We start from the raw sequence: 21,026 nt of genomic DNA, 5'->3' as shown, positions 1-21,026 counted from the left end.
AGAGAAATTGGGTTGAAACTATTTATTATCCACATCACAAGAAGCAGGTTAAAATCCAGGGCCGAAGCGTCCACATGGTGCAGTCTTCATTTACACATCGCCGTCCCTTCCCTGCAGAGCACAAGAAAACTGTTACCAGAGAATCCTACATCTACCAATGGCAAGCTGCCGGAGGGTCATGTGACTGTAGGACAGGTGACTACAATCTATTGCTCTCTATAGGGCAGGTATATGCAATCTATTATTCTCTGGTATCAGCCATGTCAGGCTGGGGAGAGGTGACTATAGGATAGATATATACAATCTATTACTTTCTGCTTTCAGCCAGTTTATTCTCCCAGACAGATCCCTTAATACCTTGCCAGAAAAGTCGCGGCTCTTAGCTCGGAGCTTGTTGACCTGGGATTCGGCGATGTCCGCCCGCTCCTCTGCCTCGTCCAGCTCGTGCTGGAGTTTCCTCAGTTTTGAGAGGTGAACATTTATTTGCTCCTCCTATAGAAAGTAAAAGAAGAGACCGATCCAATATCTGTGTGTGGAACTTTCTATAGGTCTTTGATATGAGGGGAGCTGCAATACGTACTGATTCCTCAGTCTGCCTCTTGTACGCCTTGACCTTAACTTGCAGCTTATCCACCAGGTCTTGAAGTCTCAGGACATTCTTCTTGTCTTCTTCTGACTGTGGAAATTAAAATGTTTTATCTTTATTATACTTCAGAGCTTGCAGGCTTTACAATTGAAATCTTCCTGTAACCCCTGCTTGTTCAGTATCTGCATAGATATTAGTCTGTTAGTGATTTGCATTCTGGGAAACAACATGTTCACATAAAAGTAACTGCCCCTGTATTATAGAAACTCAGCTAAGGTTTTAGGAGGGATTGTCTGTTTCCAATAACAGCTGCACCTGAAGCTTTGAAGTGTAACAGGATTCTTCCTCACCTGAAAAGCCACCTCTTTAAGTTTCCGTTCTACTTTCCGATAATTTTTTGTGTTCTCTGCACTTTGTTTCTGTTCAGCTTCAAGTTCATTTTCTAGTTCATGGACCTAGAAAAATGTAAAGAAAATTTTTCTTAAATTCTGTTAATAATGACATTATTGTAAAGTTACATTAAAAAATTCTTTCTGCCTGGAGCCACCAATAGGGGGAGCTAAGTGGGTGCAAGTTTAACCCGATCTGGCGCAGCCATTTTTTTGCAACAACATTTACATTTTTTTCTCCAAGCCTTCTAATAGCAATAGCAATATCAATAGCAATCTTTAGACTGCATGAAAGCTTCTAGGGGCTGATATTCACATCGTTGCTGGTAGGTCTTGGCAGTTAAACACATAGTACTGTTGCAGATATAGGAGGCAGTAATGTTTGAGGATTTGAGTGCCTAGAGGACTAGGCAATATCTTCTTATATATAAAAACTGTGCAGGTTGAGTCCTGTAAAACCGTGCAGTTGGAATAGCAGGTCTAGCTTAGGTACGTAAACGGGTGAGAGAGCCACAATGATGAGAGAGAAAACTGGAGATCTTTTGTGGATGAAGTGAGAGAGACAGTCGAAAGGTAAGATTGTCCTTTGGTGTCATTTGAAACACATCTGTGTCAACAATCTGCTAGATTCTCTCTATATCCCAACACAAGGCCAACCCTGATGGTACTCACCCTAGCCTCCAGCTTCTGAAGTTGTTTCTTGCCTCCTTTCAATGCCAATTGTTCAGCTTCATCAAGGCGATGTTGAAGATCCTTAACGGACTGCTCCATGTTCTTTTTCATCCTTTCCAGGTGGGCACTGGTGTCCTGCTCTTTCTTCAGTTCTTCAGCCATCATGGCCGCCTTGGCAGGAAAACAGGGGCATGTGTTTTAGTTTACGCATGGATAATGGATTTATGATCAAATAGGATTCAACAGTGACTGTCATAGTTTTAAAACCAACTAATCGCTCTGATGGCTGGCTTTTGCACCACACTGTACATTTGCGGTTGGCCGGCCAATGACTGATAATGATAAAGTAAGATACCCTTTGTCTAATCTTAAGTGGATTCTAATACAAAACTTGTAACAAACCATCATCAAATCACTGAGATATATCGTAATTCAGCATATTGAGGCTGGAATTAAATTCTTACATCCGTGATCGCCTTCTTAGCTTTTTCTTCTGCATTTCGTAATTCCTGAATGGCGTCTTCGACTTCAGACTGGAGCTGAGCTGCATCGCTTTCCAGCTTTTTCTTGGCATTGATTAGACCAGTGTTCTAAGTATTACAAATTCAGAAATTAGTGTAAGGGAATGAAAAAGAAAGAACATAGAAACCTATTATTGAGGGCATTGAGAGGGCATTTTCTTAGAGGGCTCCAAAGCGACAACCAAACTGCTCAACCTTACTGGTTGATGTTCTCACGATGACACCAGGTTAGGTCACTTGATTTTTTGGTGGAGAGAAATACCCATGTAGGTCCTGAAGTAGAACCCACCCTTTTACTTCAACTGTTCTAAGAATTGATCCTTACTTAAGGAAAGTAAAGTCCTTACTTGACTGTGTAGAAGCTGGACTCTCTCCGTTGCATCCAGAAGTTCTTGTTCAGCCACCTTTCGAACTTTCTCGGTCTGCTCTAGGGCTGTCCGTAGTTCCTCAATTTCTGTCTGCTGCAACAGATTCCTTCGATCTACCACACCCAAGTGCTCTCTTAGCTCATCATTAGCATGAGCCAAGTCATCTAGCTGTATTTGGGCTTCCTGTGTAAATGGAGTAGGTATGTTTTTGTTGTTTTTGTAATCAAAGCGCAAGATAAAGTAGTGACAAATACGTAAATGTTTTGATGGATTAATAGTGATAGGAACAGACCTTGATCTGAGCCTGTAGGTTCTTCAGTTGTTTTTGGCTCTCTGACACCACCCGGTTGGCATGACCAAGCTGCAACTCCATTTCATTCAAGTCTCCTTCCATTTTCTTCTTAGCCCTTAAAGCATCATTCCTGCTCTTTACTTCAGACTCAAGAGTTACATTCAAGGCATCTATTGTCCTCTGACTGCTGCGTTTCAGCTGGTCAATCTCTTCATCCTTCTCTGCCACTTTCCTGTCCACCTCTGACTTCACCTGGTTCAGCTCCAGTTGGATACGTAATACTTTTGCTCCTTCATGCTCAAGACTTCCCTAAAGATAAAAGGTTTTTGAATAAGTCTTTGGTAGCATCTGAAACCCCAAGAGGGTCCATAACAACCTCACAACAATTACTTGGGTTGTTTCAGAGTTTAGGCTATTCATCCTTACATAGAAACATTGAAGATTATTGGCAGAAAAAGACCACTTGGCCTATCTAGTCTGCCCTTTTAGTAAATCCTTTATTGTTATCTTAAGATAGATATATGTTTATCCCAGGCATGTTTAAGTTTAGTTATTGTAGATTTACCAATCAATCTGCTGGAAGTTTATGGATCTACTACCCTTTCAGTGAAGTATTATTTTCTCACGTTGCTTCTGATCTTTCTCACAGATCCGAGTTCCTTAAGAACCCTTGGTGGACTCTATCTGGACCCATTGCCTTATTCATCTTAAAATATTACTGATAGTGTGGGACTGATGGTTATGCCCTGCGGATAATCTCTTCTGTTGGACCCCATTTACTGTAATCCAGTGTTGATAACTTTGTTTAAACTTTGGTGAGTAGCAAAATCTGGATCATCAATCATTTCTTACATACCTCAGCCTCCTCTAGAGCGGAGAGCAAGTCAGCCTTCTCCTGCTCCACCTGCTTTTTTGCTTTTTCCAGCTCACTAACGCTCTTTGCCGTCTCGCTGATCTGATCTGTCAGGTCTGATATTTCCTCTACATTAAAATACAGACACATTAATTTACATGAATTACATTTCATGCAGATTCTCTGCTCACCCCTGCAAAGCAGCAACTTACGCTGGAGAATTTTGTTCTCGCGTTTAATCGTCTCAAGCTGATCCAAGGTGACTTCATATGCGTTCCGCAACTTAAAGAGTTCTGTGCTCAGACTCCTTGATTCTTTTTGGGATATCTCCAGGTCAGCTTGGTGTTCTTCACACTTCTGTTTCCATTCACCGATAACCTGCAGGACCAACATCCATGAATAGACTTGTCTATGTCCATCATAGTTGTCTGGTACAGATATGTACTTACCTTATCAAAGTTCCTCTGTTTCTTATCCAGAGCAGCTGCAGCCGCGTTTGACCTCTCTACATCCATCATCAAATCGTCTACTTCCATCTGTAGTCTCTGCTTAGTTTTTTCCAGAGATGAACACTTGGAGTTAAGGGCTTCCACGTGCTCCTCGGCTTCTTGAAGACGCTGAGCTAGTTTTTTTCTATCAAAACACAAAATGTAACCAAACCACTTTTATTACAATAAAAAGATTCAATGCTAGGTTTCTTCCAGTTTTTTATGAAGACTTTAAAATAATAGTAACATTTTCAAAATCACATGTTACTGTCAGGGAATGTTTACATCCAGGACACACAACTTTTGTAGACCTTACATTTTTCACAGCTGAGGGTTTGATAAAATCTATCCAGTTTAGGGGACCTGTACTAACACATTGTAGGAAAAGGATGTTCTGCTGCCACCCAGACTGGTAACATTGTAACAAACCTTTAAAGAGTACCTTTTATTTAAAAAAAAAAAAAAAAAAAAGACCAGGGCAGAAAAGGAAACCAAGGAGCCAAGAGGAAATGCATGGTACATAGATTTTTCTTGACACTTTTGTTTTCATGACAGTGCCCAATTAACTGTGAAAAACACTTGCTCAAATCAGGTCTTCAGTCTCTGAGTGTAAAGACAAATGTTTTCATTCCCTGACGAGCAATCTTGGGACAAACCATATTAGAAGGCTGTATTATGTGTAAACTTGACTCTTATTTAGTTTTAAAAGAATAACCGAAATGAGTGGGTAATGTCATAACTCACTTTGCTTCTTCCAGTTCCTCAGTCCGTTGAATGGCATCGGTCTCATATTTCGTCCTCCACGTGGCCACCTCATTGTTGGCTTTGGACAATGTACGTTGAAGCTCTGCCTTAGCTTCTTGCTCCTCATCATATTGTTCACGTAAAAGATCACAGTCATGGCGAGTAGACTGAAGTGCATGGGCAAGGGCGTTTTTAGCCTGAAGAAATTATATTATTAAAGTCACCTTCTGATGTGTCAATAACTTTTATGTTGAGAAAAGCCATTTTACCTTAGTTTCTTCTTCGAGGAGTCTTCTAAAGTCTTCGATCTGCTGAGTAAAGGCCATTTTGCCTCTACTTAGTTGAGAAATCAAAGCCTCTTTTTCTTCCACCAAATGAGATAATTCTCCTAAGATAAGAACCTTAGCATTAGAGGTAGCATTTATAAGATTTTAGAAAGCATTGGTAGAGTTGTTTGCTTTGGAAGGAATCATCATGAAATTAAAGAAGCAATCTACCAAACTATTAAGCTACAGTGTACAAACCATGTTCATTCTGTAGGCGAGCCTTTTGGGTGGTGAGGTCATTGATAAGCCGAATGTTGTCTTCATGTTGACACTTCATTTCGGATAGTTGGTCCTCCAAGACTCTGCACATCTTTTCTAGGTTAGCCTAGAATATGATCATTTACATGATATTTTAGTGCACTGGGTCCTTTAACAAATACATCTCTGTAAATAGGAAACATCATAGCACAATACACCAGTTGATCATCATTTGTGGGTCAAAAGATTAGAGGACCTGGTGTAGTTGATTTTGTACAATTTTAACTGGTTAATACCAGGTCAAGTTTTCACCTTGGACTTGGAGACAGATTCCATGTTTCCAGCCAGGTCATCCGCTTCCATCTTGAATTCAGTCTTCTCTTTCTCAAGTTTTTGCTTGACCCGTTGAAGGTTTTCAATTTGTTCCCCAAGTTCAGCTATGCTGTCTGCATGCTTTTTCCTTAGGGCAGCCACAACAGATTCATGCTGTAGAGTGGCTTCCTCTAGATCTCGACGCAGTTTGTGAAATTCTGCCTCTCGCTTCTTGTTCATTTCAACTTGAACGGCACTTGCTCCTCCAGCTTCTTCCAGTCTTTCACTGATGTCTTCTAACTCCCTAGACAGTTCTGCCCTCTGTTTCTCCACCTTGGCCCTCGCTGCCCGTTCTGATTCGATTTCTTCATGAAGTTCTTCGTTACTTGCCTTTAGCAAAGGAAAATGCACAAGTTCACATCTAGGCCTGAGCTCCCTTCCCTATTCAGGATCTTATCTCACCCCGTATTGTACAGAGAATCCATTAATTGGGATACAAACTGTGTAATGCATAATATTTTCTGTAATGGCACTGCAGGTAAATTAACCCCTTCTTGTTTACTATTTCTGTTTTTTCGTCTTTGCTTTCTAAAATCCATAATATTTAATGCGGGTGGATTGTCTACATTATTGGATAAAACATATGTTTTTTTATCTATTGACGTATTTATGGGATTATCAAAACCTTGTAGTGGGACCTACTACTCTTCTTGGTCATGATACCTGTAATTCCTTAATTTTCTTCTGCAGCTGAACATTACTCATCTGTTCATCCTCAGTTCTCCTCTGTATATCAGAAACTTCAAAATCTTTTCTGGCAGATCACATAGAAAAAAAAAAAGAGGACACATCCCACATTATTGTACAATCAATCTTACCTAAGGAGTAAAAAAACTTTTAGAGAACTTTAAATAACTTGAAATTTATAATTGAACAACATTTATGATTCTGGCAGCCAAGAAGAGCAAGATGGCAGCCGGGCCCAACACTGGATCATTGATGACCAGGTATGGTTATCTTAAAACAAGTTTGGCTTGTTTTACTTACTTTTTAAGCTTTTCCTCCAAATTGACTTTATCATTCTCAAGGTCCATGATTGTATCTTGGCTCAGCTTCAGATCCCCCTCCAGTTTCCTTTTGCTTCTTTCCAGATCAGCTCGGATTTTCTTCTCCTGCTCAAGAGCAGCTTCCAGCTGAAATGCAGAGAACATTTACAGTGGTGCCTTGGATTATGAGCATAATTCGTTCTGGGATTGCGCTTGTAATCCAAATCACTCTTAAATCAAAGCAGATTTTACCATAATAAATAATTAAAATGCAGACAATTGGTCCCACCCCCCCAAAATAAGAAACAGCTGAATATGTCATATTATAAGTAACTGTACAGTAATGGAGAGGATAGGAAACATAAGTGCTGACAGAGACTGCAGGGAGCATGAAGGAATGAGCTGTATATATGAGGGCACATAACACTCTCTGTCCGGGAAGAGAGGGGTTACCGTTATGGAGAGATTACCTCCACAGTCCTGTCCCCTGATGCAAGCCCCAGCCTGAAGTGGATCTGCTATGATTTGGAAGGTGAGAGAGATTTCCTGAGTACAGTTCTGTAGACCCCGCTATGCAGACCATGCCCCTCCTCCACTCCCCCTCCCACCCAGTACAGGGAGCTCTTAAACCAAAGCAATGCTCTTAAACCAAGTTACAATTTTGAAAAACTGTGAGCTCTTGCAAAATGGTCTTAATCCAAGTTTCTCTTAAACCAAGGTACCACTGTACTTCATTTCTTAATCATGAACCCAAAAACTGCTGAAAAACTACAAAGGGATTGAAATGCCTGAACTAGAGTTGTTTTAAGATGTCACTGAGAATCATTCAGGAGGTGAATGGACAGTCAATTTGTTTCAAGGCTTAAGATGGACATACTTCATCCACTTGTTGTTCCAGTTTTATCTTCATTTTTGTAAGACTGTTCACTTTGTCTTCTTCTGCCTGTAAGTCATCAAGCGTTTGTTGATGAGCCTCTTGGATGGCTTTTTTTTCCTTGCTTAGCTTGACAATGCTCTCATCCAATGCAGCCATCTCCTCAGTCAGATTCTTAACCTAGTGGGAAGACGTAAGGTTTATTAACAAATCAAACTGAAATAAAAAAAATATATACTATAATACTGCCCAATATGTACAACAATATAACTGCTATAATACTGCCCCTATGTACAAGAATATAGCTACTATAATACTGCTCCTATGTACAAAAATGTAACTATTAAAATAAAGCTGTTATACATAAAAATATAACTACTATAATACTGCCCCCTATATGTAGGAGTGTGATGATATTGCTTTACACACCTTATTCTCTGTGGCGTGTTTCTCTTTCTCCACTTTGGCCAAAGTCAGTTCCAGGTCATCAAGGTCCTTCTTCAGCTCGCTGGTTTCGTCTTCCAGTCTCCTCTTCCTGGCTGTGAGGTCAGAGCTCATCTCCTCTTCATCTTCCAGTCTGTCCATCAGTTCCTTCACTTTTGCCTCCATCTGGATCTTAGTCTTGATCAGCTCATCACATCTTTCCTCTGCATCAGCCAAATTCTGATTTTCCTATTTTTAAAGAACACAAAATTGACAGCAAAGAGTTATCGGGAAATCATCCAACTTCTGAATGCAGCTGTGGATGTGACTAAATCCTAAGAACTACCAAAATCTTAAAGACAATGACGGATGGCTGAAATTTTGACTCACCGATTGGACTTGGAGTAACAGGTCATTTTTCTCCTGTGTAAGCGACACCAGTTTCTCTTCCACCTCTTTCCTCCGAGCTTCAGACTTGGCCAGTTCCTCCTTAATCTTCTCCATTTCTTCCTTCAGGTTCTGCAGTTCTTTCTCCGTCTCTGCACTCTTCAGAAGAGGTTTGATCTTGAAAAACAGTTTCATCCATGGCCAGTGTTTGACATTCATGAACGATCGGACATTGTACTGAATCGTTGTGATTGCATCTCTGTTGTGAACAGAACAGGGGCGCATGTTATTATATATACAAGGACCCCCTATTTGTGCCCTCTCAAGATGCCACCCCTCCTCTGTCCACTGGTTTGTCCACTGTTTCTCTTTCCTGAATTCTTAGAGTATTTTAAATATAATAACATAGTGCTATACTGCAATATGGCAGCGTCGGACAGTGCCTACAGTACAGCGTAGTGCTAGCTATAGTACTTAACAGCTATGTAATACACACACAATTCATTCATAGTTACAGTTTTAAATAAATATAGTAATGGTACTGCTGTAAAACAATGCAATAGTACTAGACACAAAGCCTAAATAACAGCATATTGGTATAGTACCTATATAATAGTACTGCCATAAACTGACAAAATAGTGCCAGTGTGCCCATACTATGTGTATACACTGCGGCCGGGATTCTATTGACTGCAGTGCAACATAATTTTTTTATCAATCACGGCCGTTGTGGCAAATCGGCAACAACGGCCGTGATTAATTGAAATTTTACGCTGTGTGAACCTAATAGTGCACACCACAGAGCCATATAATGCTACTAGAATCAGCGTCAGCATAACAATAATATAACAGTACCAAACACAGTGTATACATGTATTAACTACAACGTGCACATAATGGTACTGCTGAATAGCAATATAATGGAAACAAGCACAGAAAAATTTGGCACTATAGTTTTAACTACAATGCCCACTTAATACTGCAATACAACAGTCAAAAAAGCAAACCACAAAACTTTTTTTTTAAAATAAAACTTACCTTCTTTCCATCATTTTCTTGAACTCTTCCCTCATGAGGTAACCTCTACAGATCGCCTGGGTGCGCGTGATCAGCTGAGCCAGACGTTCATCTCTCATTTCCTCCAAAATACCAAGTAGACCTGCCTTGAAGAAGACCTTGGAGGAAAGATGTATACATCGCTCTTATTCAGAAGCTGAGAACCCACCACGACCTAGTCCTACACACATTGCTGAGGGTTTGTTACAATATTTCAATCTCGGCAATCCTCTGAGCACAGCAGTAACACAAATCTTTGCTAGCTGTCTGGCTCATAAGATAAAAATTTTTTGAATCCTCAGTAATGTCCATAGGATATGGGGCTGGAATGTGGGTTACCCCTTTAATCCTTGTGTCATGATTATACAAACCTTTGTGTGGCCAAACTTATACTGGGTGTGATCAACATCAATGGAGCCAAGCAGTTTCTCACAAGCCTTCTTGCTGTCAATGAACTGCCCGTCAGGAATGGCGCTGGCGTTCAGGACCTTATACCTGGCATGAAAACAGTAAACTTTCTTATTATTAAGCCTATGAGGAAAATGGAGGCCCCCTGGCCTCATTATCTAATGGGCCCCATGGCAGGCACCATGGCTGCCTCGTGGCTGGAGACTACATGCCTATGGTGTCATCTATCATAAACAGCTAAAAAAGGATCATGGTCTGGCAGTCAGTGTGGGTGAGGCCAGTATTCTAGGGTGGAGCACTGCATTACCAGTCAACGTTTTCCCTAGAAGTTAGGTGCTATGGTCTAAAGCTGGCCATACAGATCAAGGTCAACTGAACCCATGAATTACTGCAGGACCAACCAACCCTTAATTCATACAGTAACTTCCTGTCTCTTCCCTAACAGGATATTTCAGCTGCCCGATGCTTTGTTCTTGGAAAGATCAGTTAGACAGCATCTAATTCTGCTCTCTCCATTGAAGACACATGCTCCCAAAATCGAGAATGCACGTGTTTGGGTTGATCGGGTAAAATAGTTGAATAGTTGAATCTGACCAGCTATTAGTTCAGGATGAACATGTGGTCCAAGAGTAAGATGGTTAGGTCTTTGTTTTTGTCTTTACCGTTGCTTAAAGTCTCCATAGTGAATTCTGCTTGGAAACCCCTTCCGACAAATTCTGATTCCTTCCAGGACCCCATTGCACCGCAATTGGTGGATGACAAGATGGTTATCCATCTCCCCTGAAAAGACGAACATAAAATTAAAGGGTACAGGATTAGAAAGCATTCTACTTCAGTGTCTCCAGATCAGTCGTTCCTGTCCTGTGGTTCAATAGTTTGGTAATCTGGTCATGGGGTGGGTCCTATTCTCCAACCACATCACTGTCTACATCCTAGCTGATTTTAAAAACAGAAGTTCCAGGAACAATGTGCATGTGTTTCCAGCTATATTATGGTTGTCAGACAAGTCCCCCCCATTCTTGGGTTTTTGCTGTGGCACGTCTAGGTCAAACCTGCCCAAAGGTCTGTGACAGAGATGACATATGAACAACCATAGTGCGACATAGGAAGTCTTGTCGAGTCACCTCCATCTCCAGTCTCATAGACAAATTTTACCTGGGGTCTTTGTCTCATTGGGGATTAAACACCGGACAAAGTGTGGATGGGTGGTCTTCAAGTTAGTCATCAGTTTGTTCAGATTTTCCTATAAAACATAAATTAGGGTAAATGTTCTGAGTGGGACAAATTATCTTTCCTTTTTAAAGTGATGTTTAGTGGTCATACCCTGAACATTGCTGACACAGTCTGGAAAGAGGAGCCCTTTTTCTTGCTGCCACCTTTACTCCCTGCAGCTGAACAGAGAAATAAAAAGCATTATGGATAAATATGTATGATAATATTGTAATGGGGTAAATCTTTGAGCTTCAACCCTAAAATCCACCTGCTTCTGTAGAGGAAAAGGCGGAAAAGAGAATGCAGAGAAGCTTGACAGAAGACTTCTGGTACAGTCCCACCACAGTCTCATTCAATGGGTCCTTGTTCTTGTCCAACCAACCAGTGACATTATAATCTACAGTACCAGCATAGTGCACCAGAGAAAAGTGAGCTTCCCCTTTCCCTTTGCCCGGTTTGGGCTTTTGGAAATTCGGTGACTTTCCAAGGTGTTGATCATAAAGCTTGTTCTTGAAGGTGGTATCAGAAGCTTTCGGAAACATACACTCCTCTTCGAGGATTGAAAAGATTCCCATTGGCTAAAGGGATGACAAATTGAAAGGTTACAAAAGGATCATTGTAATACATTGTTTTTTGTTCATTTTGACAAGGTTTCTTCTTGACTTCTTTAGGAAGATATACCTTCTCAATAAGTTGTATACAGGCAGCCAAGTCCATACCGAAGTCAATGAACTCCCACTCGATTCCCTCCTTCTTGTACTCCTCTTGTTCCAGCACAAACATATGGTGATTGAAGAACTGTTGCAGCTTCTCGTTAGTGAAGTTGATACAAAGTTGTTCAAATGTGTTAAACTGACCCAAAGAAAAAATCAAAAATCATAATCACACAATGGCAAAGATATGAAATACCATATAATTACTGCTTGTGTAATCCACTACTTACATCGAAGATCTCAAATCCAGCAATATCCAACACCCCAATAAAATACTGCCGGGACTGCTTCGTGTCAAGCTGCTGGTTGATACGAGTCACCATCCATAGGAAAAGTTTCTCATAAACTGACCTGGCCAGAGCTCCAATTGAGTTGTAGACCTAAAAGGAAAATCTCATCTATCCATCGGTTCCAAGATTATAAGTCAATGCCAAAATGAACAAAAGAACAACCATAAAATAGATTTTCTCTGTTGCAATGCAGATGATGGTCTGGTTGGGAATCGTAATCTCAGGAGTTTATAAGAATCTGATCTTTGCTCTTACCTGCTGCACATTTTGGCTTTTTGTCACAAACTCGTTCCCAACTTTAACCCTTGGGTTACAGAGAGATTTGACCAGATCTGAGGAATTAAGGCCCATCAGGTAAGCCACTTTATCTGCATCTATAAAGAAAACAATTTGAGACATAATGACAAGTGAACAAAGATGTTCATACACACTTTGTGACACAGTTTCAGTCCGAGGAAGCTCCAAAGCTTTGGTTGACTTAATCATGTAAACTTGATTGGATCCATTTCTCGTTTTTTCAGTGGTCTAAACAGATCAGTTAATGATTTTAAGGACTTTATGGTCTTTGTTGGTTCAGATATTTACCTGTTTCCAGCCTCAAATCTGGTCATGCCACCATACAACTCTCCCTCTTACCCTCTGTGCCGTCAGGTTCTGCTTGGTCCTCACGAGGTTTCTGCTTGAACTTCATGTTGCCATAGTGCATGACAGCACCAGTCAGTTTATAGATCCCCATTTTCTCCTCTTGGTTAAAGCCTAGAATGTCTATGGCTTCCTAAGAGGGCAAAAGAAATGATGGATGTAATAATAAAAAACAATGTCCAGCCATGCCCTATGGCTATGGGTCAGAGGGGTCCAGAAACAACAGGTGAGTCAGGTAGGGGGTCTGAAGGAGTAAATAGAAGTTTGGAAGCAGACAAAGATATTTGAAAAGGGTCATAGAAGTTTGGAGTAGGGCATTAGTTGTCTAGAGCAAGGGACAGGGAAGTCTGAAGAGGGACACATGGGTCTCGAGAGGACAGAGGAGCTGGAGGGGGATCTGGAGGGAGCAGAGGTATCTAGAGGGAAGAAAGAAATATGGAGAAGGATAGACAAGTCTGGAAGTGAACTGAGGAGTCTGAAGGGGACAAATGAGTCCGGAGGTGACAGGCTGTGTTTTCTTTCTTTATCCCTATTCAGAACACATAGCCAAGCTGAATATGCAAGTTCATGGTAGGATCAGGAAAGATAGCTATTGTATTTATGTCCAGTCTTATGGCGGCTAAATATTTTCAATAACTGTTCGGCTGACATTTCTCTTTTGAGACCTTCCCATACATAGAAACATTCAGCATGGCCAAATATTCATGTTCCCTCTATATTTTATATCCCCATGTCCCCATATCCTGTGCACTTACATCAGTAGCCATAAGTTCTGCTTCATCATCTATACTTTTCACGGAGATTTCCCCCATACTTGTATAATGATAATCATAAGGATTGGTTGTGATCAACAGCATTTCTGAAAAACAAGTGTATATACTAGTGTTGTGCCAATGCAACATTACAGCAACCCGAAGAACTGACGCTACCTGGGTTATGACAACTTACCTACAATCTCAGGCTTCTTGTTGGACTGAATCTGGTAAAAGATATGGTAGCTGCGCTCACTGGGGAGCTGGAAGGTCACTCTTGACTTCTCCAATAAATCTGTGATAAACATAGGAAGATAGAACTATAAGCTGATACAAAATGAGAGGATAGGGCATAAATCATAATAAATCGAGTGCAGGAGGAGGCCATGCTCCCTCTATATCATGCCCCCTAGGTTGTTCTCATGTTTGAGGAGTAATTAATGAGGTTTACCCAACTTCAGAAGTTCTCTCCTATCCACTGTAGGGGTACTACCACTGTGACAGTAGTCCCAAAGAGAATAAATGTAGCACTGGTTGGGCAGGCATGCCGCTCTTCATTCTTTCTCCATTTTTCCTCCATTCTCGTTATTGTGGGGAACACAGCAGTCACACATCCCCCCCTTCCCCATTAGCTTTTTATCCCAATAAGATAAGAGATCATATTGGTGTCGGGAATACCCCTTTAACAAATAATAGTAATAAATAGTCAGGATCTCACATGTTTCTATATCTGCGGAGGAAAGTTTCCCTGTGGCTCCAAAGTGGATTCGAATGAATTTTCCCTGCGTTATAAATAGTCACAGTTATATACCACATCCAGTCTCCAGATATCATCAGTGTTTTGACTTTGTTGATATAAGAAAAAAAGGGTTAATGCAATAGACACTAAGAAATAACGGTAAATAGTAAATCTGTCAACCAAAATTCAGGTTTTAAACTTCTGACACCGTAAGATAGCTGTTAGAACAACAAGTTGACAAATGGTACCTTTCATATATACGTCTGTGTAGAAAAATGCTCTTTTTTCTGGTTCACTGACTTCCTGAGCAGGCCATTGCTCAGACGAGCCATGACTTTGCAGCTAGCATAGCCGGGTACGTGACGTACCTGGTTTCCAGCTGCAGATGACATCCAGCGGCGGTAAATGGGACCCTGGAGTCAGGGGCATAGCTAGGATTCATGAGGCCCCATACCAAAAAAAAAAAACTGTATTCCCCCCCACGAACAACCCAAAGCAGCAAATATATATAAAGGCTCGGTGATCTCTTGTGACCCGAGGCAGTCACAAGAGTGACTGGCAGAGCAGCGAGCCAATGGCTGCTTTCTCTGTCAGGCCACTGAACTTAACTATAAGGGCCCATTAGGAGCCACTATGGTTAATACATAGGTGCAGGAGCAGACTACCTTCTGCTTAACCCCTTATGTACTGCAGTGTGTAAGTGACATGTTAAAAGCAGAAGAGGAGATAGCTAGTGAAATGATAACCCCTGACCTCTGCAGGAGCTTCAGAGGCCAGGGGTTATCAGAGCAGTGAAGCAGAGATCTCCTTTTCTTCTGCTTTTAACCTTGTTTTTTTGTGTTGCAGCATGTAAATGAACTTTGGGTCACTTACACACTGCAGTACATAAGGGGTTAAGCAGAAGGACACAGGATGGCTCTTCTCTTCCCTGTGCATCCCTGGGCCCCACTCCCCCATGGGCCCCATAGCAGCTTCCTACCCTGCCTCTATGGTATCCACGCCACTGCCTGGAGTGGCAGAATGGAGGCACAGGGATGGGTGAGTTCACTTGTTTATTATTTTCTCACCACCCCCCTGCCTGCTGATTTTCAGTTTAGTGGGATTTCTCTTTTAAATTAGGGAGAGAGCTGATAGGGGCAGTAGGAGGCAATGCAGCTCTCAGCACTTCAGGGGATTGGGAATTCTTTTCTGAAACTCGACACCAGAAAATTAATGGTGGCTGCCCTTGTGCCAACTTACAAAGCGAGACGAGTTGTCATTCCTGACAGTCTTAGCATTACCAAAGGCCTCCAGGAGAGGGTTCGCCTGGATGATTTGATCCTCCAAGGTCCCCTAAAGATAAGCAAATAAATAAGAAAATACAAAGGTTTTATTATTATTAGTTGTATAGATGTCTAGTTCTCCCACTATAAAATTAACACATGTCCATACAACAGCCACCCTCAAGCTGATAATAACCATGGACTTTTCTTCTCCCTGGGGATGGGGTGGCATAGGCTCAGCACGTAAGAGGTCATTGTGAAAAAAAAAGTGAGAAAACGTCTTACCTGAATCTTGCTTGCCGAGGTGGCTTCTTTCTTTTTCCCAGAATCCCCAGTAGCTGCAATTGTTGCAAAATACTGGATGACACGCTTGGTGTTCACAGTTTTTCCTGCACCGGATTCTCCGCTGAATTAAAAAAAAAATACTTCAAATATTTCCACCACAAGATCAAGTATTTTTTTTCAATAATGTTATAAACAGAAACATTTTTTAATGTGATGGTAAATCTTAAAGCAGCTAGTGGTCACAATTCATGGCTGGTATAAGAGTCGGCGTAGGCTTCCATCCACCAGCATCCAACAAACCTCTACAAAGGATTCCACTAAGGTTCTGTCATGGAGTCCATGAAAACATTTGTAAGGTAAATATCCAAAATTATTCTTACGTGATAAGGATAGACTGATTCTCTCGATCTTAAAAGAAAGAAACACAATCAGAATTAGCATCATATCATAGGTATTGAGTTCTTGACAGTAACTACTATAAGGGCTCGTGGACAAACTGCAAACCCATAAAGCATATGGCTCAGTGTTTAGTCTCCCAAGAAGCAATGGTACTAATATCTTGATTGTAATGGTATATACTATTAGGCTTATGTTGTGTGAATTGTGATGAGACATTATCCTAGGTTCATGGTGTAGGAGATATTGGAACCTTGTGAAATAATCTATAATCAGTGTATAGACAGGTGGAGGAGATAGAATGTTCTGATGTCTCTAGGCTTCAGTTCACATCTACAGCCAGGAAATAGAACATGTATAGTAAACAGGGTGATGGATTGTCAGCTTGGGAGGGGTCTGGAGAAGTCCAGTCCCCCGTCCCCCCCAACAGAGGTATATGCGTAACCATGCTGAATAGCATGTTGTGGTGTTGGGGTTGTTGTTAGTGTTGGACAGTAGGTGAATCCCCCGTGGAGCAGGACGCTGAATTGAGGCCAGCAGATGCGAGAAAAGGAGCCCAGAAGACACTGACTGGACGGAAATACCCAAAAGGAAGGTTTCCCAGTGGGACAGGCTGCTGAAGTTGAGGCTAGTACCTGGCTGGGAACGACAAGGACACCCTGATCTCAGAAGAAAAGAGTTGAGTTTAGGCCAACTGCCCCGCAACATAGGAGAGGACTGTGGGATGCTAACGGTACCCAGTGTGTAGGTGGAGCCCCTCCTAGGGACTGTGGCTATCTGGACATGGATACTTATAACCTGGACTGTGGACTGTATTCTGACTTCAGCCTACTGAATCGTGGACTATGTTGTACCTCGTGGATTGTCAAATTACCTGTATCCTACACCATGGATTGTATATTTTTATCATCTGACCTCTGAATAAACCTCTGTGCTGGTTCTCCATATCTTCTGCTCTGTTGTTGATCTTCTGCTCTGTTAATTGAGTTCCCAGTAAGAAGGAACCCTGTGACACCCATATTATGACAAATGTTAAAGGCTTATAGAAAAATAGTACGGCCCCAGGAAATTATGAGTGTCAAATTGAGGTTGTACAGATCTGTTATATAGCTATATTCTCAAACTAAGCAAGGCATTAGGAGGCAAGATTTTTATTTTTAAAGACTTAGCTTTTTTTCTTACCAGTCAGCATGTACTGATATGCGTTATCGGAGATGGAGAAGATGTGGGGTGGGGTTTCCATTCGCTTCTTGCCTCGGTAGGCATTAACCACCTCGGGATTGTATACAGGCAGCCACTTGTAGGGGTTCACAGTGACACAGAACAATCCAGAATAGGTCTAGAACCAGATATTAAATAGTTTGTGTCTGTGTCAAGGGTGGTGCTCGTAGTAAGAAAAAATTCCCATAGCACTATAAAAAGTTCATTCACGGTACTCACCCTTTCATGCTTCCAAAATTTATTGTAGAAAAAAATTCATTGCAATAAATACAACGGCAACAGGACGTTTCGGCGTCAAGCCTTCCAACTTGTCAGACAGTTGTGGAAGGCTTGACGCCAAAACGTCCTGTTGCCGTTTGTATTTAATGCAATGAATGTTTTTCTACAATAAATTTTTGAAGCATGAAATGGTGAGAGCCAAGAATGAACTTTTTATAGAACCAGATACTAACAGTCAAATGCTGTAAGAAGACTGTAAGGTAAAAGAAGAATGACCGCAATCATATTTATCAGGATCAAACTGGATTGTCGAGAAGAATTGCAACCCGGATTCAAAAATGCCCAGGCATTGTAATAGTAATTAGTAATAGTATACCTGTCGTTATAAGGTTAAAGGGGAACATTTATCAATGGAAAAAGTTGTATTTTTTGGCGTAAAATGGCCAGATGCAAATATATTTATTCGCAAATGGCCTTTTTGCTAATAAATATTTGCATCTGACCATTTTATACCAGCTTCTCCAGGGGAAGGTGGGGAGAGAGTGTAGAGGGGGCGGAACAGAGGGCGCAGACTCTGGGTCCGCTTAATCTACCAATTTTTTTGCCGAAAAATGAACAGGAAACCTAGTTGGTTTCCTCGCCGCACACACTGTTGCACACTGGATTTATGTAGAGGCACTGCGCCTCTACATAAATCTCCGTACTGTCCGCACTGCGGGGACATTTTTAAGCCCGGCGCAGAAAACGCCGGACTTAATAAATGTCCCCCAGAGTGTTAAAGTGTACCTGTCGTCATAACTTTCAAAATCTAAAACAACAGTAGATGTGAAATACAGCAAGCTTGCAATATACATTCATTTTTTTTTTTTTGTTATCATGCTGTAAAACAGTGCTTCTCTATTCCAGTCCTCAGGCCTCACCAGCAGGTCATGTTTTGAGGCTATCCCATACAAAGGACACCTGTGCTAATGCCTGATGCACTGAGTACAATTATATCACCTGTGAAATACTAAGGAAATCCTCAAAACATGACCTGTTGGTGAGGCCTGAGGACTGGAATTGAGAAGCACTGCTGTAAAACAAAGCTGAACTTACCAGAAATCCAGGTCCAGTCTCCTGAAGGCAGATTTTCTGACTTGTGCTGGTTGAAAAAATTAGACTTAACACAGGAATTGCGGCCAATACAGAGAGTCACAGTTCAATGTGCCCATCAATTGACTGCCTTCTCTGTGAGCGCTCAGATGACCTGGGAAACACAGGACTTCCTGTTTTCTGACTCTTTGAGATAAAAACAGTCAGGAAACAGGAAGTGCCTTGTTCTCTATGATAACTAAAAAAAAAAAAAAGATATAATGAATATAAATTGCAAACTTGCTTTATATTACATCTACTTTTGGTTTAGATTTTAAAAGTTATAACAACAGGTACACTTTAGGTTGCCTTCTTCTGTATGGTATCATCAATTTTCTAGGTTTTTGAGTTTTTATGAAACTGTTGATGGCCAAGAAACATCAAGCGGCTTTCTAGTAGAAGCAAAAGACCAAACTGAAGCTTCATCTTACTCTTGGTCAAGTTCAAGAAGACCCGTCTGCACAGCATAAACAATTAAAGAAAACTAGGAAGAGGACGTGGAACAGGATGGATAGAGGCAATGAAAGAAATCATGAACACATGATGAACATCTTGAACATCATGGAGACATCTAAAGACCCAAATACAAGGCCGCCTTCAGTATCTAAGAAGAACATGATGTGATAAACTGAAAAATGAGAACACCAGTTGTCAGCTTCATCTCTTCCTTCATGTAATGTAACTAGCTCAATAGGTCCACCAAAAACAAATTGTAACTAACAAGACATCTTACACAGGTTCTAATTGAGAGTTCAAGTGTCCATACACCCTTAGCTGTTGGCCAAATACTTCTACAGTTGACAGCTAATCTTTCCTTAAAGGGGTACTCCAGCGAAAAGCTTTTCCCCAGTAATTGAAACACATTACAAAGTTATATAACTTTGTAATATGCTTCAATCAGCTATCTGCCCCTCTTTCCCCCTCAACCGTCCACCAGAAAGTGAAGTAAACTCATTCTTACCTAATGACTGTTGACCCCAGGCTGCTTTTTGGCAGCCATTTTGCGACAATGACATCATCAAGAGGGAGGCTGGTTGCTCAGCTGTGATTGGCTGAACAAGGTGTAAGCCATCTAACAGTTTTACAGAGTCAGTTATACATCACAGGAGACAAAGTGCATCATGGGAAAGCCCAAACCAGGAAGTAAAGAAAAAAATTAAGCCCCCCAACTGAAGGTTCAGGGACTTGCTAACAGCATGAAATTCAAACAGAGACAGACTCAGGAGGGATGGTAAAAAATGTTTTTATCAGCGCTGGAGTACCCCTTTAACACACCAGTCCTTTACTACCCACCCATCTATGGGGACCTCTATTCTTGGACATGCTATTGTACAACCATCAAAAATACCAATATTCAGGAAATAACTCACATAAATCATCCAAGCAGCGTAACGTTCCTTGAGGTTGAAGAGAACGGATGGCTCATTGAGGTGCGTGAGTAACGCCATGTCTTCAATCTTATCAAACTTAGGGGGATTTCTTGGATAAACATCATCTTCCTTCACAGTGACAACCTAGTAAAATGATAGTACTGTAAAGTCATCTGATGTAGGAATAACTAGTAGCCCCCCTGTATTCTAGGAAGTTGTCTGAGCGGCTAGAAGGTATCTGTCCACAAGCTTGCTGACTGTTTCCAATGACACCCAGCCGATTTATTTCTTAATATCGTAAGGGATCCTTGGATATCCTAATACGTTTTAGTGGTTGTTACCATTAATACAGATTAAACACACCTTATAAAACTTGTCGTGGACCAAGTCAATCTCCATAAGTGGTCTTGTGTATAGCAGTGAACTCCACCCAGTACTTACACTTCCCCCGTCCGTCTTTACGGTGGCGTTTTTCCCGTCTTTATTTTGAACAATCCCCTTCACGTACAGCTCCTTACTGTCTGCAACATACACAAACGTCTTGGCGTCGAAGGGTTGGTTTTGGGCCTCAATCCTCTCCTTCTCAGACTTGCGCAGATATTGGGCTGCATCCCCGAAATTCATCATATCCCGATCTCCGCTCATGGCTGCAAATTGTCTGCAAAAGTAAGTATTGTAAGTATTGTGAGGAAGAATCTGTAGTGCATCAGCCATCCTTATCTATCTATGCATGAACGGAACGCTAGAACTGCAGTGAAGACTGACACACAGGAGGAGATAAAAGCAACAGAGGGGTTGAAGGGGTTATCCAGCGCTACAAAAACATAGCCACTTCCCCCCTACTTTTGTCT

The 21,026-nt window shown here is 41.3% G+C and overlaps 1 protein-coding gene and 1 long non-coding RNA gene across 2 annotated transcripts in view; one reads left to right on the top strand and one right to left on the bottom strand.

Annotated features, from left to right (window-relative positions):
• The window catches only part of LOC138772698 (uncharacterized), a 28,665-nt gene extending 9,257 nt beyond the window's left edge, over window positions 1-19,408 (top strand). The window contains exons 4-5 of the long non-coding RNA XR_011359800.1: window positions 6,705-6,756; window positions 19,146-19,408. This is a non-coding gene — a long non-coding RNA (uncharacterized lncRNA). The remainder of the gene's footprint in view (window positions 1-6,704; window positions 6,757-19,145) is intronic.
• LOC138772697 (myosin-4-like) lies at window positions 37-20,820 on the bottom strand. Its single transcript, XM_069953277.1, has 39 exons — window positions 20,617-20,820; window positions 20,176-20,319; window positions 17,417-17,573; window positions 16,219-16,246; window positions 15,839-15,959; window positions 15,531-15,623; window positions 14,271-14,334; window positions 13,749-13,847; window positions 13,556-13,659; window positions 12,795-12,933; window positions 12,414-12,532; window positions 12,099-12,248; window positions 11,837-12,007; window positions 11,424-11,733; window positions 11,267-11,334; window positions 11,099-11,186; window positions 10,606-10,723; window positions 9,907-10,030; window positions 9,518-9,654; window positions 8,483-8,738; window positions 8,099-8,341; window positions 7,673-7,849; window positions 6,797-6,942; window positions 6,473-6,563; window positions 5,750-6,139; window positions 5,438-5,564; window positions 5,183-5,301; window positions 4,914-5,110; window positions 4,131-4,314; window positions 3,894-4,059; window positions 3,685-3,809; window positions 2,829-3,137; window positions 2,516-2,719; window positions 2,112-2,237; window positions 1,648-1,818; window positions 937-1,041; window positions 581-676; window positions 358-492; window positions 37-111 (listed from the first exon to the last, which is right to left on the bottom strand). Exons 1-39 carry the CDS (start codon window positions 20,818-20,820, stop codon window positions 91-93), a joined length of 5,826 nt encoding a protein of 1,941 aa, XP_069809378.1. The 3' UTR covers window positions 37-90.
• Window positions 20,821-21,026: the final 206 nt, after the last annotated feature.

This window comes from Dendropsophus ebraccatus, chromosome 14, assembly GCF_027789765.1.
Source record: "Dendropsophus ebraccatus isolate aDenEbr1 chromosome 14, aDenEbr1.pat, whole genome shotgun sequence".
In the NCBI taxonomy this organism is placed as follows: domain Eukaryota; kingdom Metazoa; phylum Chordata; class Amphibia; order Anura; family Hylidae; genus Dendropsophus; species Dendropsophus ebraccatus.
This window is presented reverse-complemented; position numbering and strand designations above follow the sequence as displayed.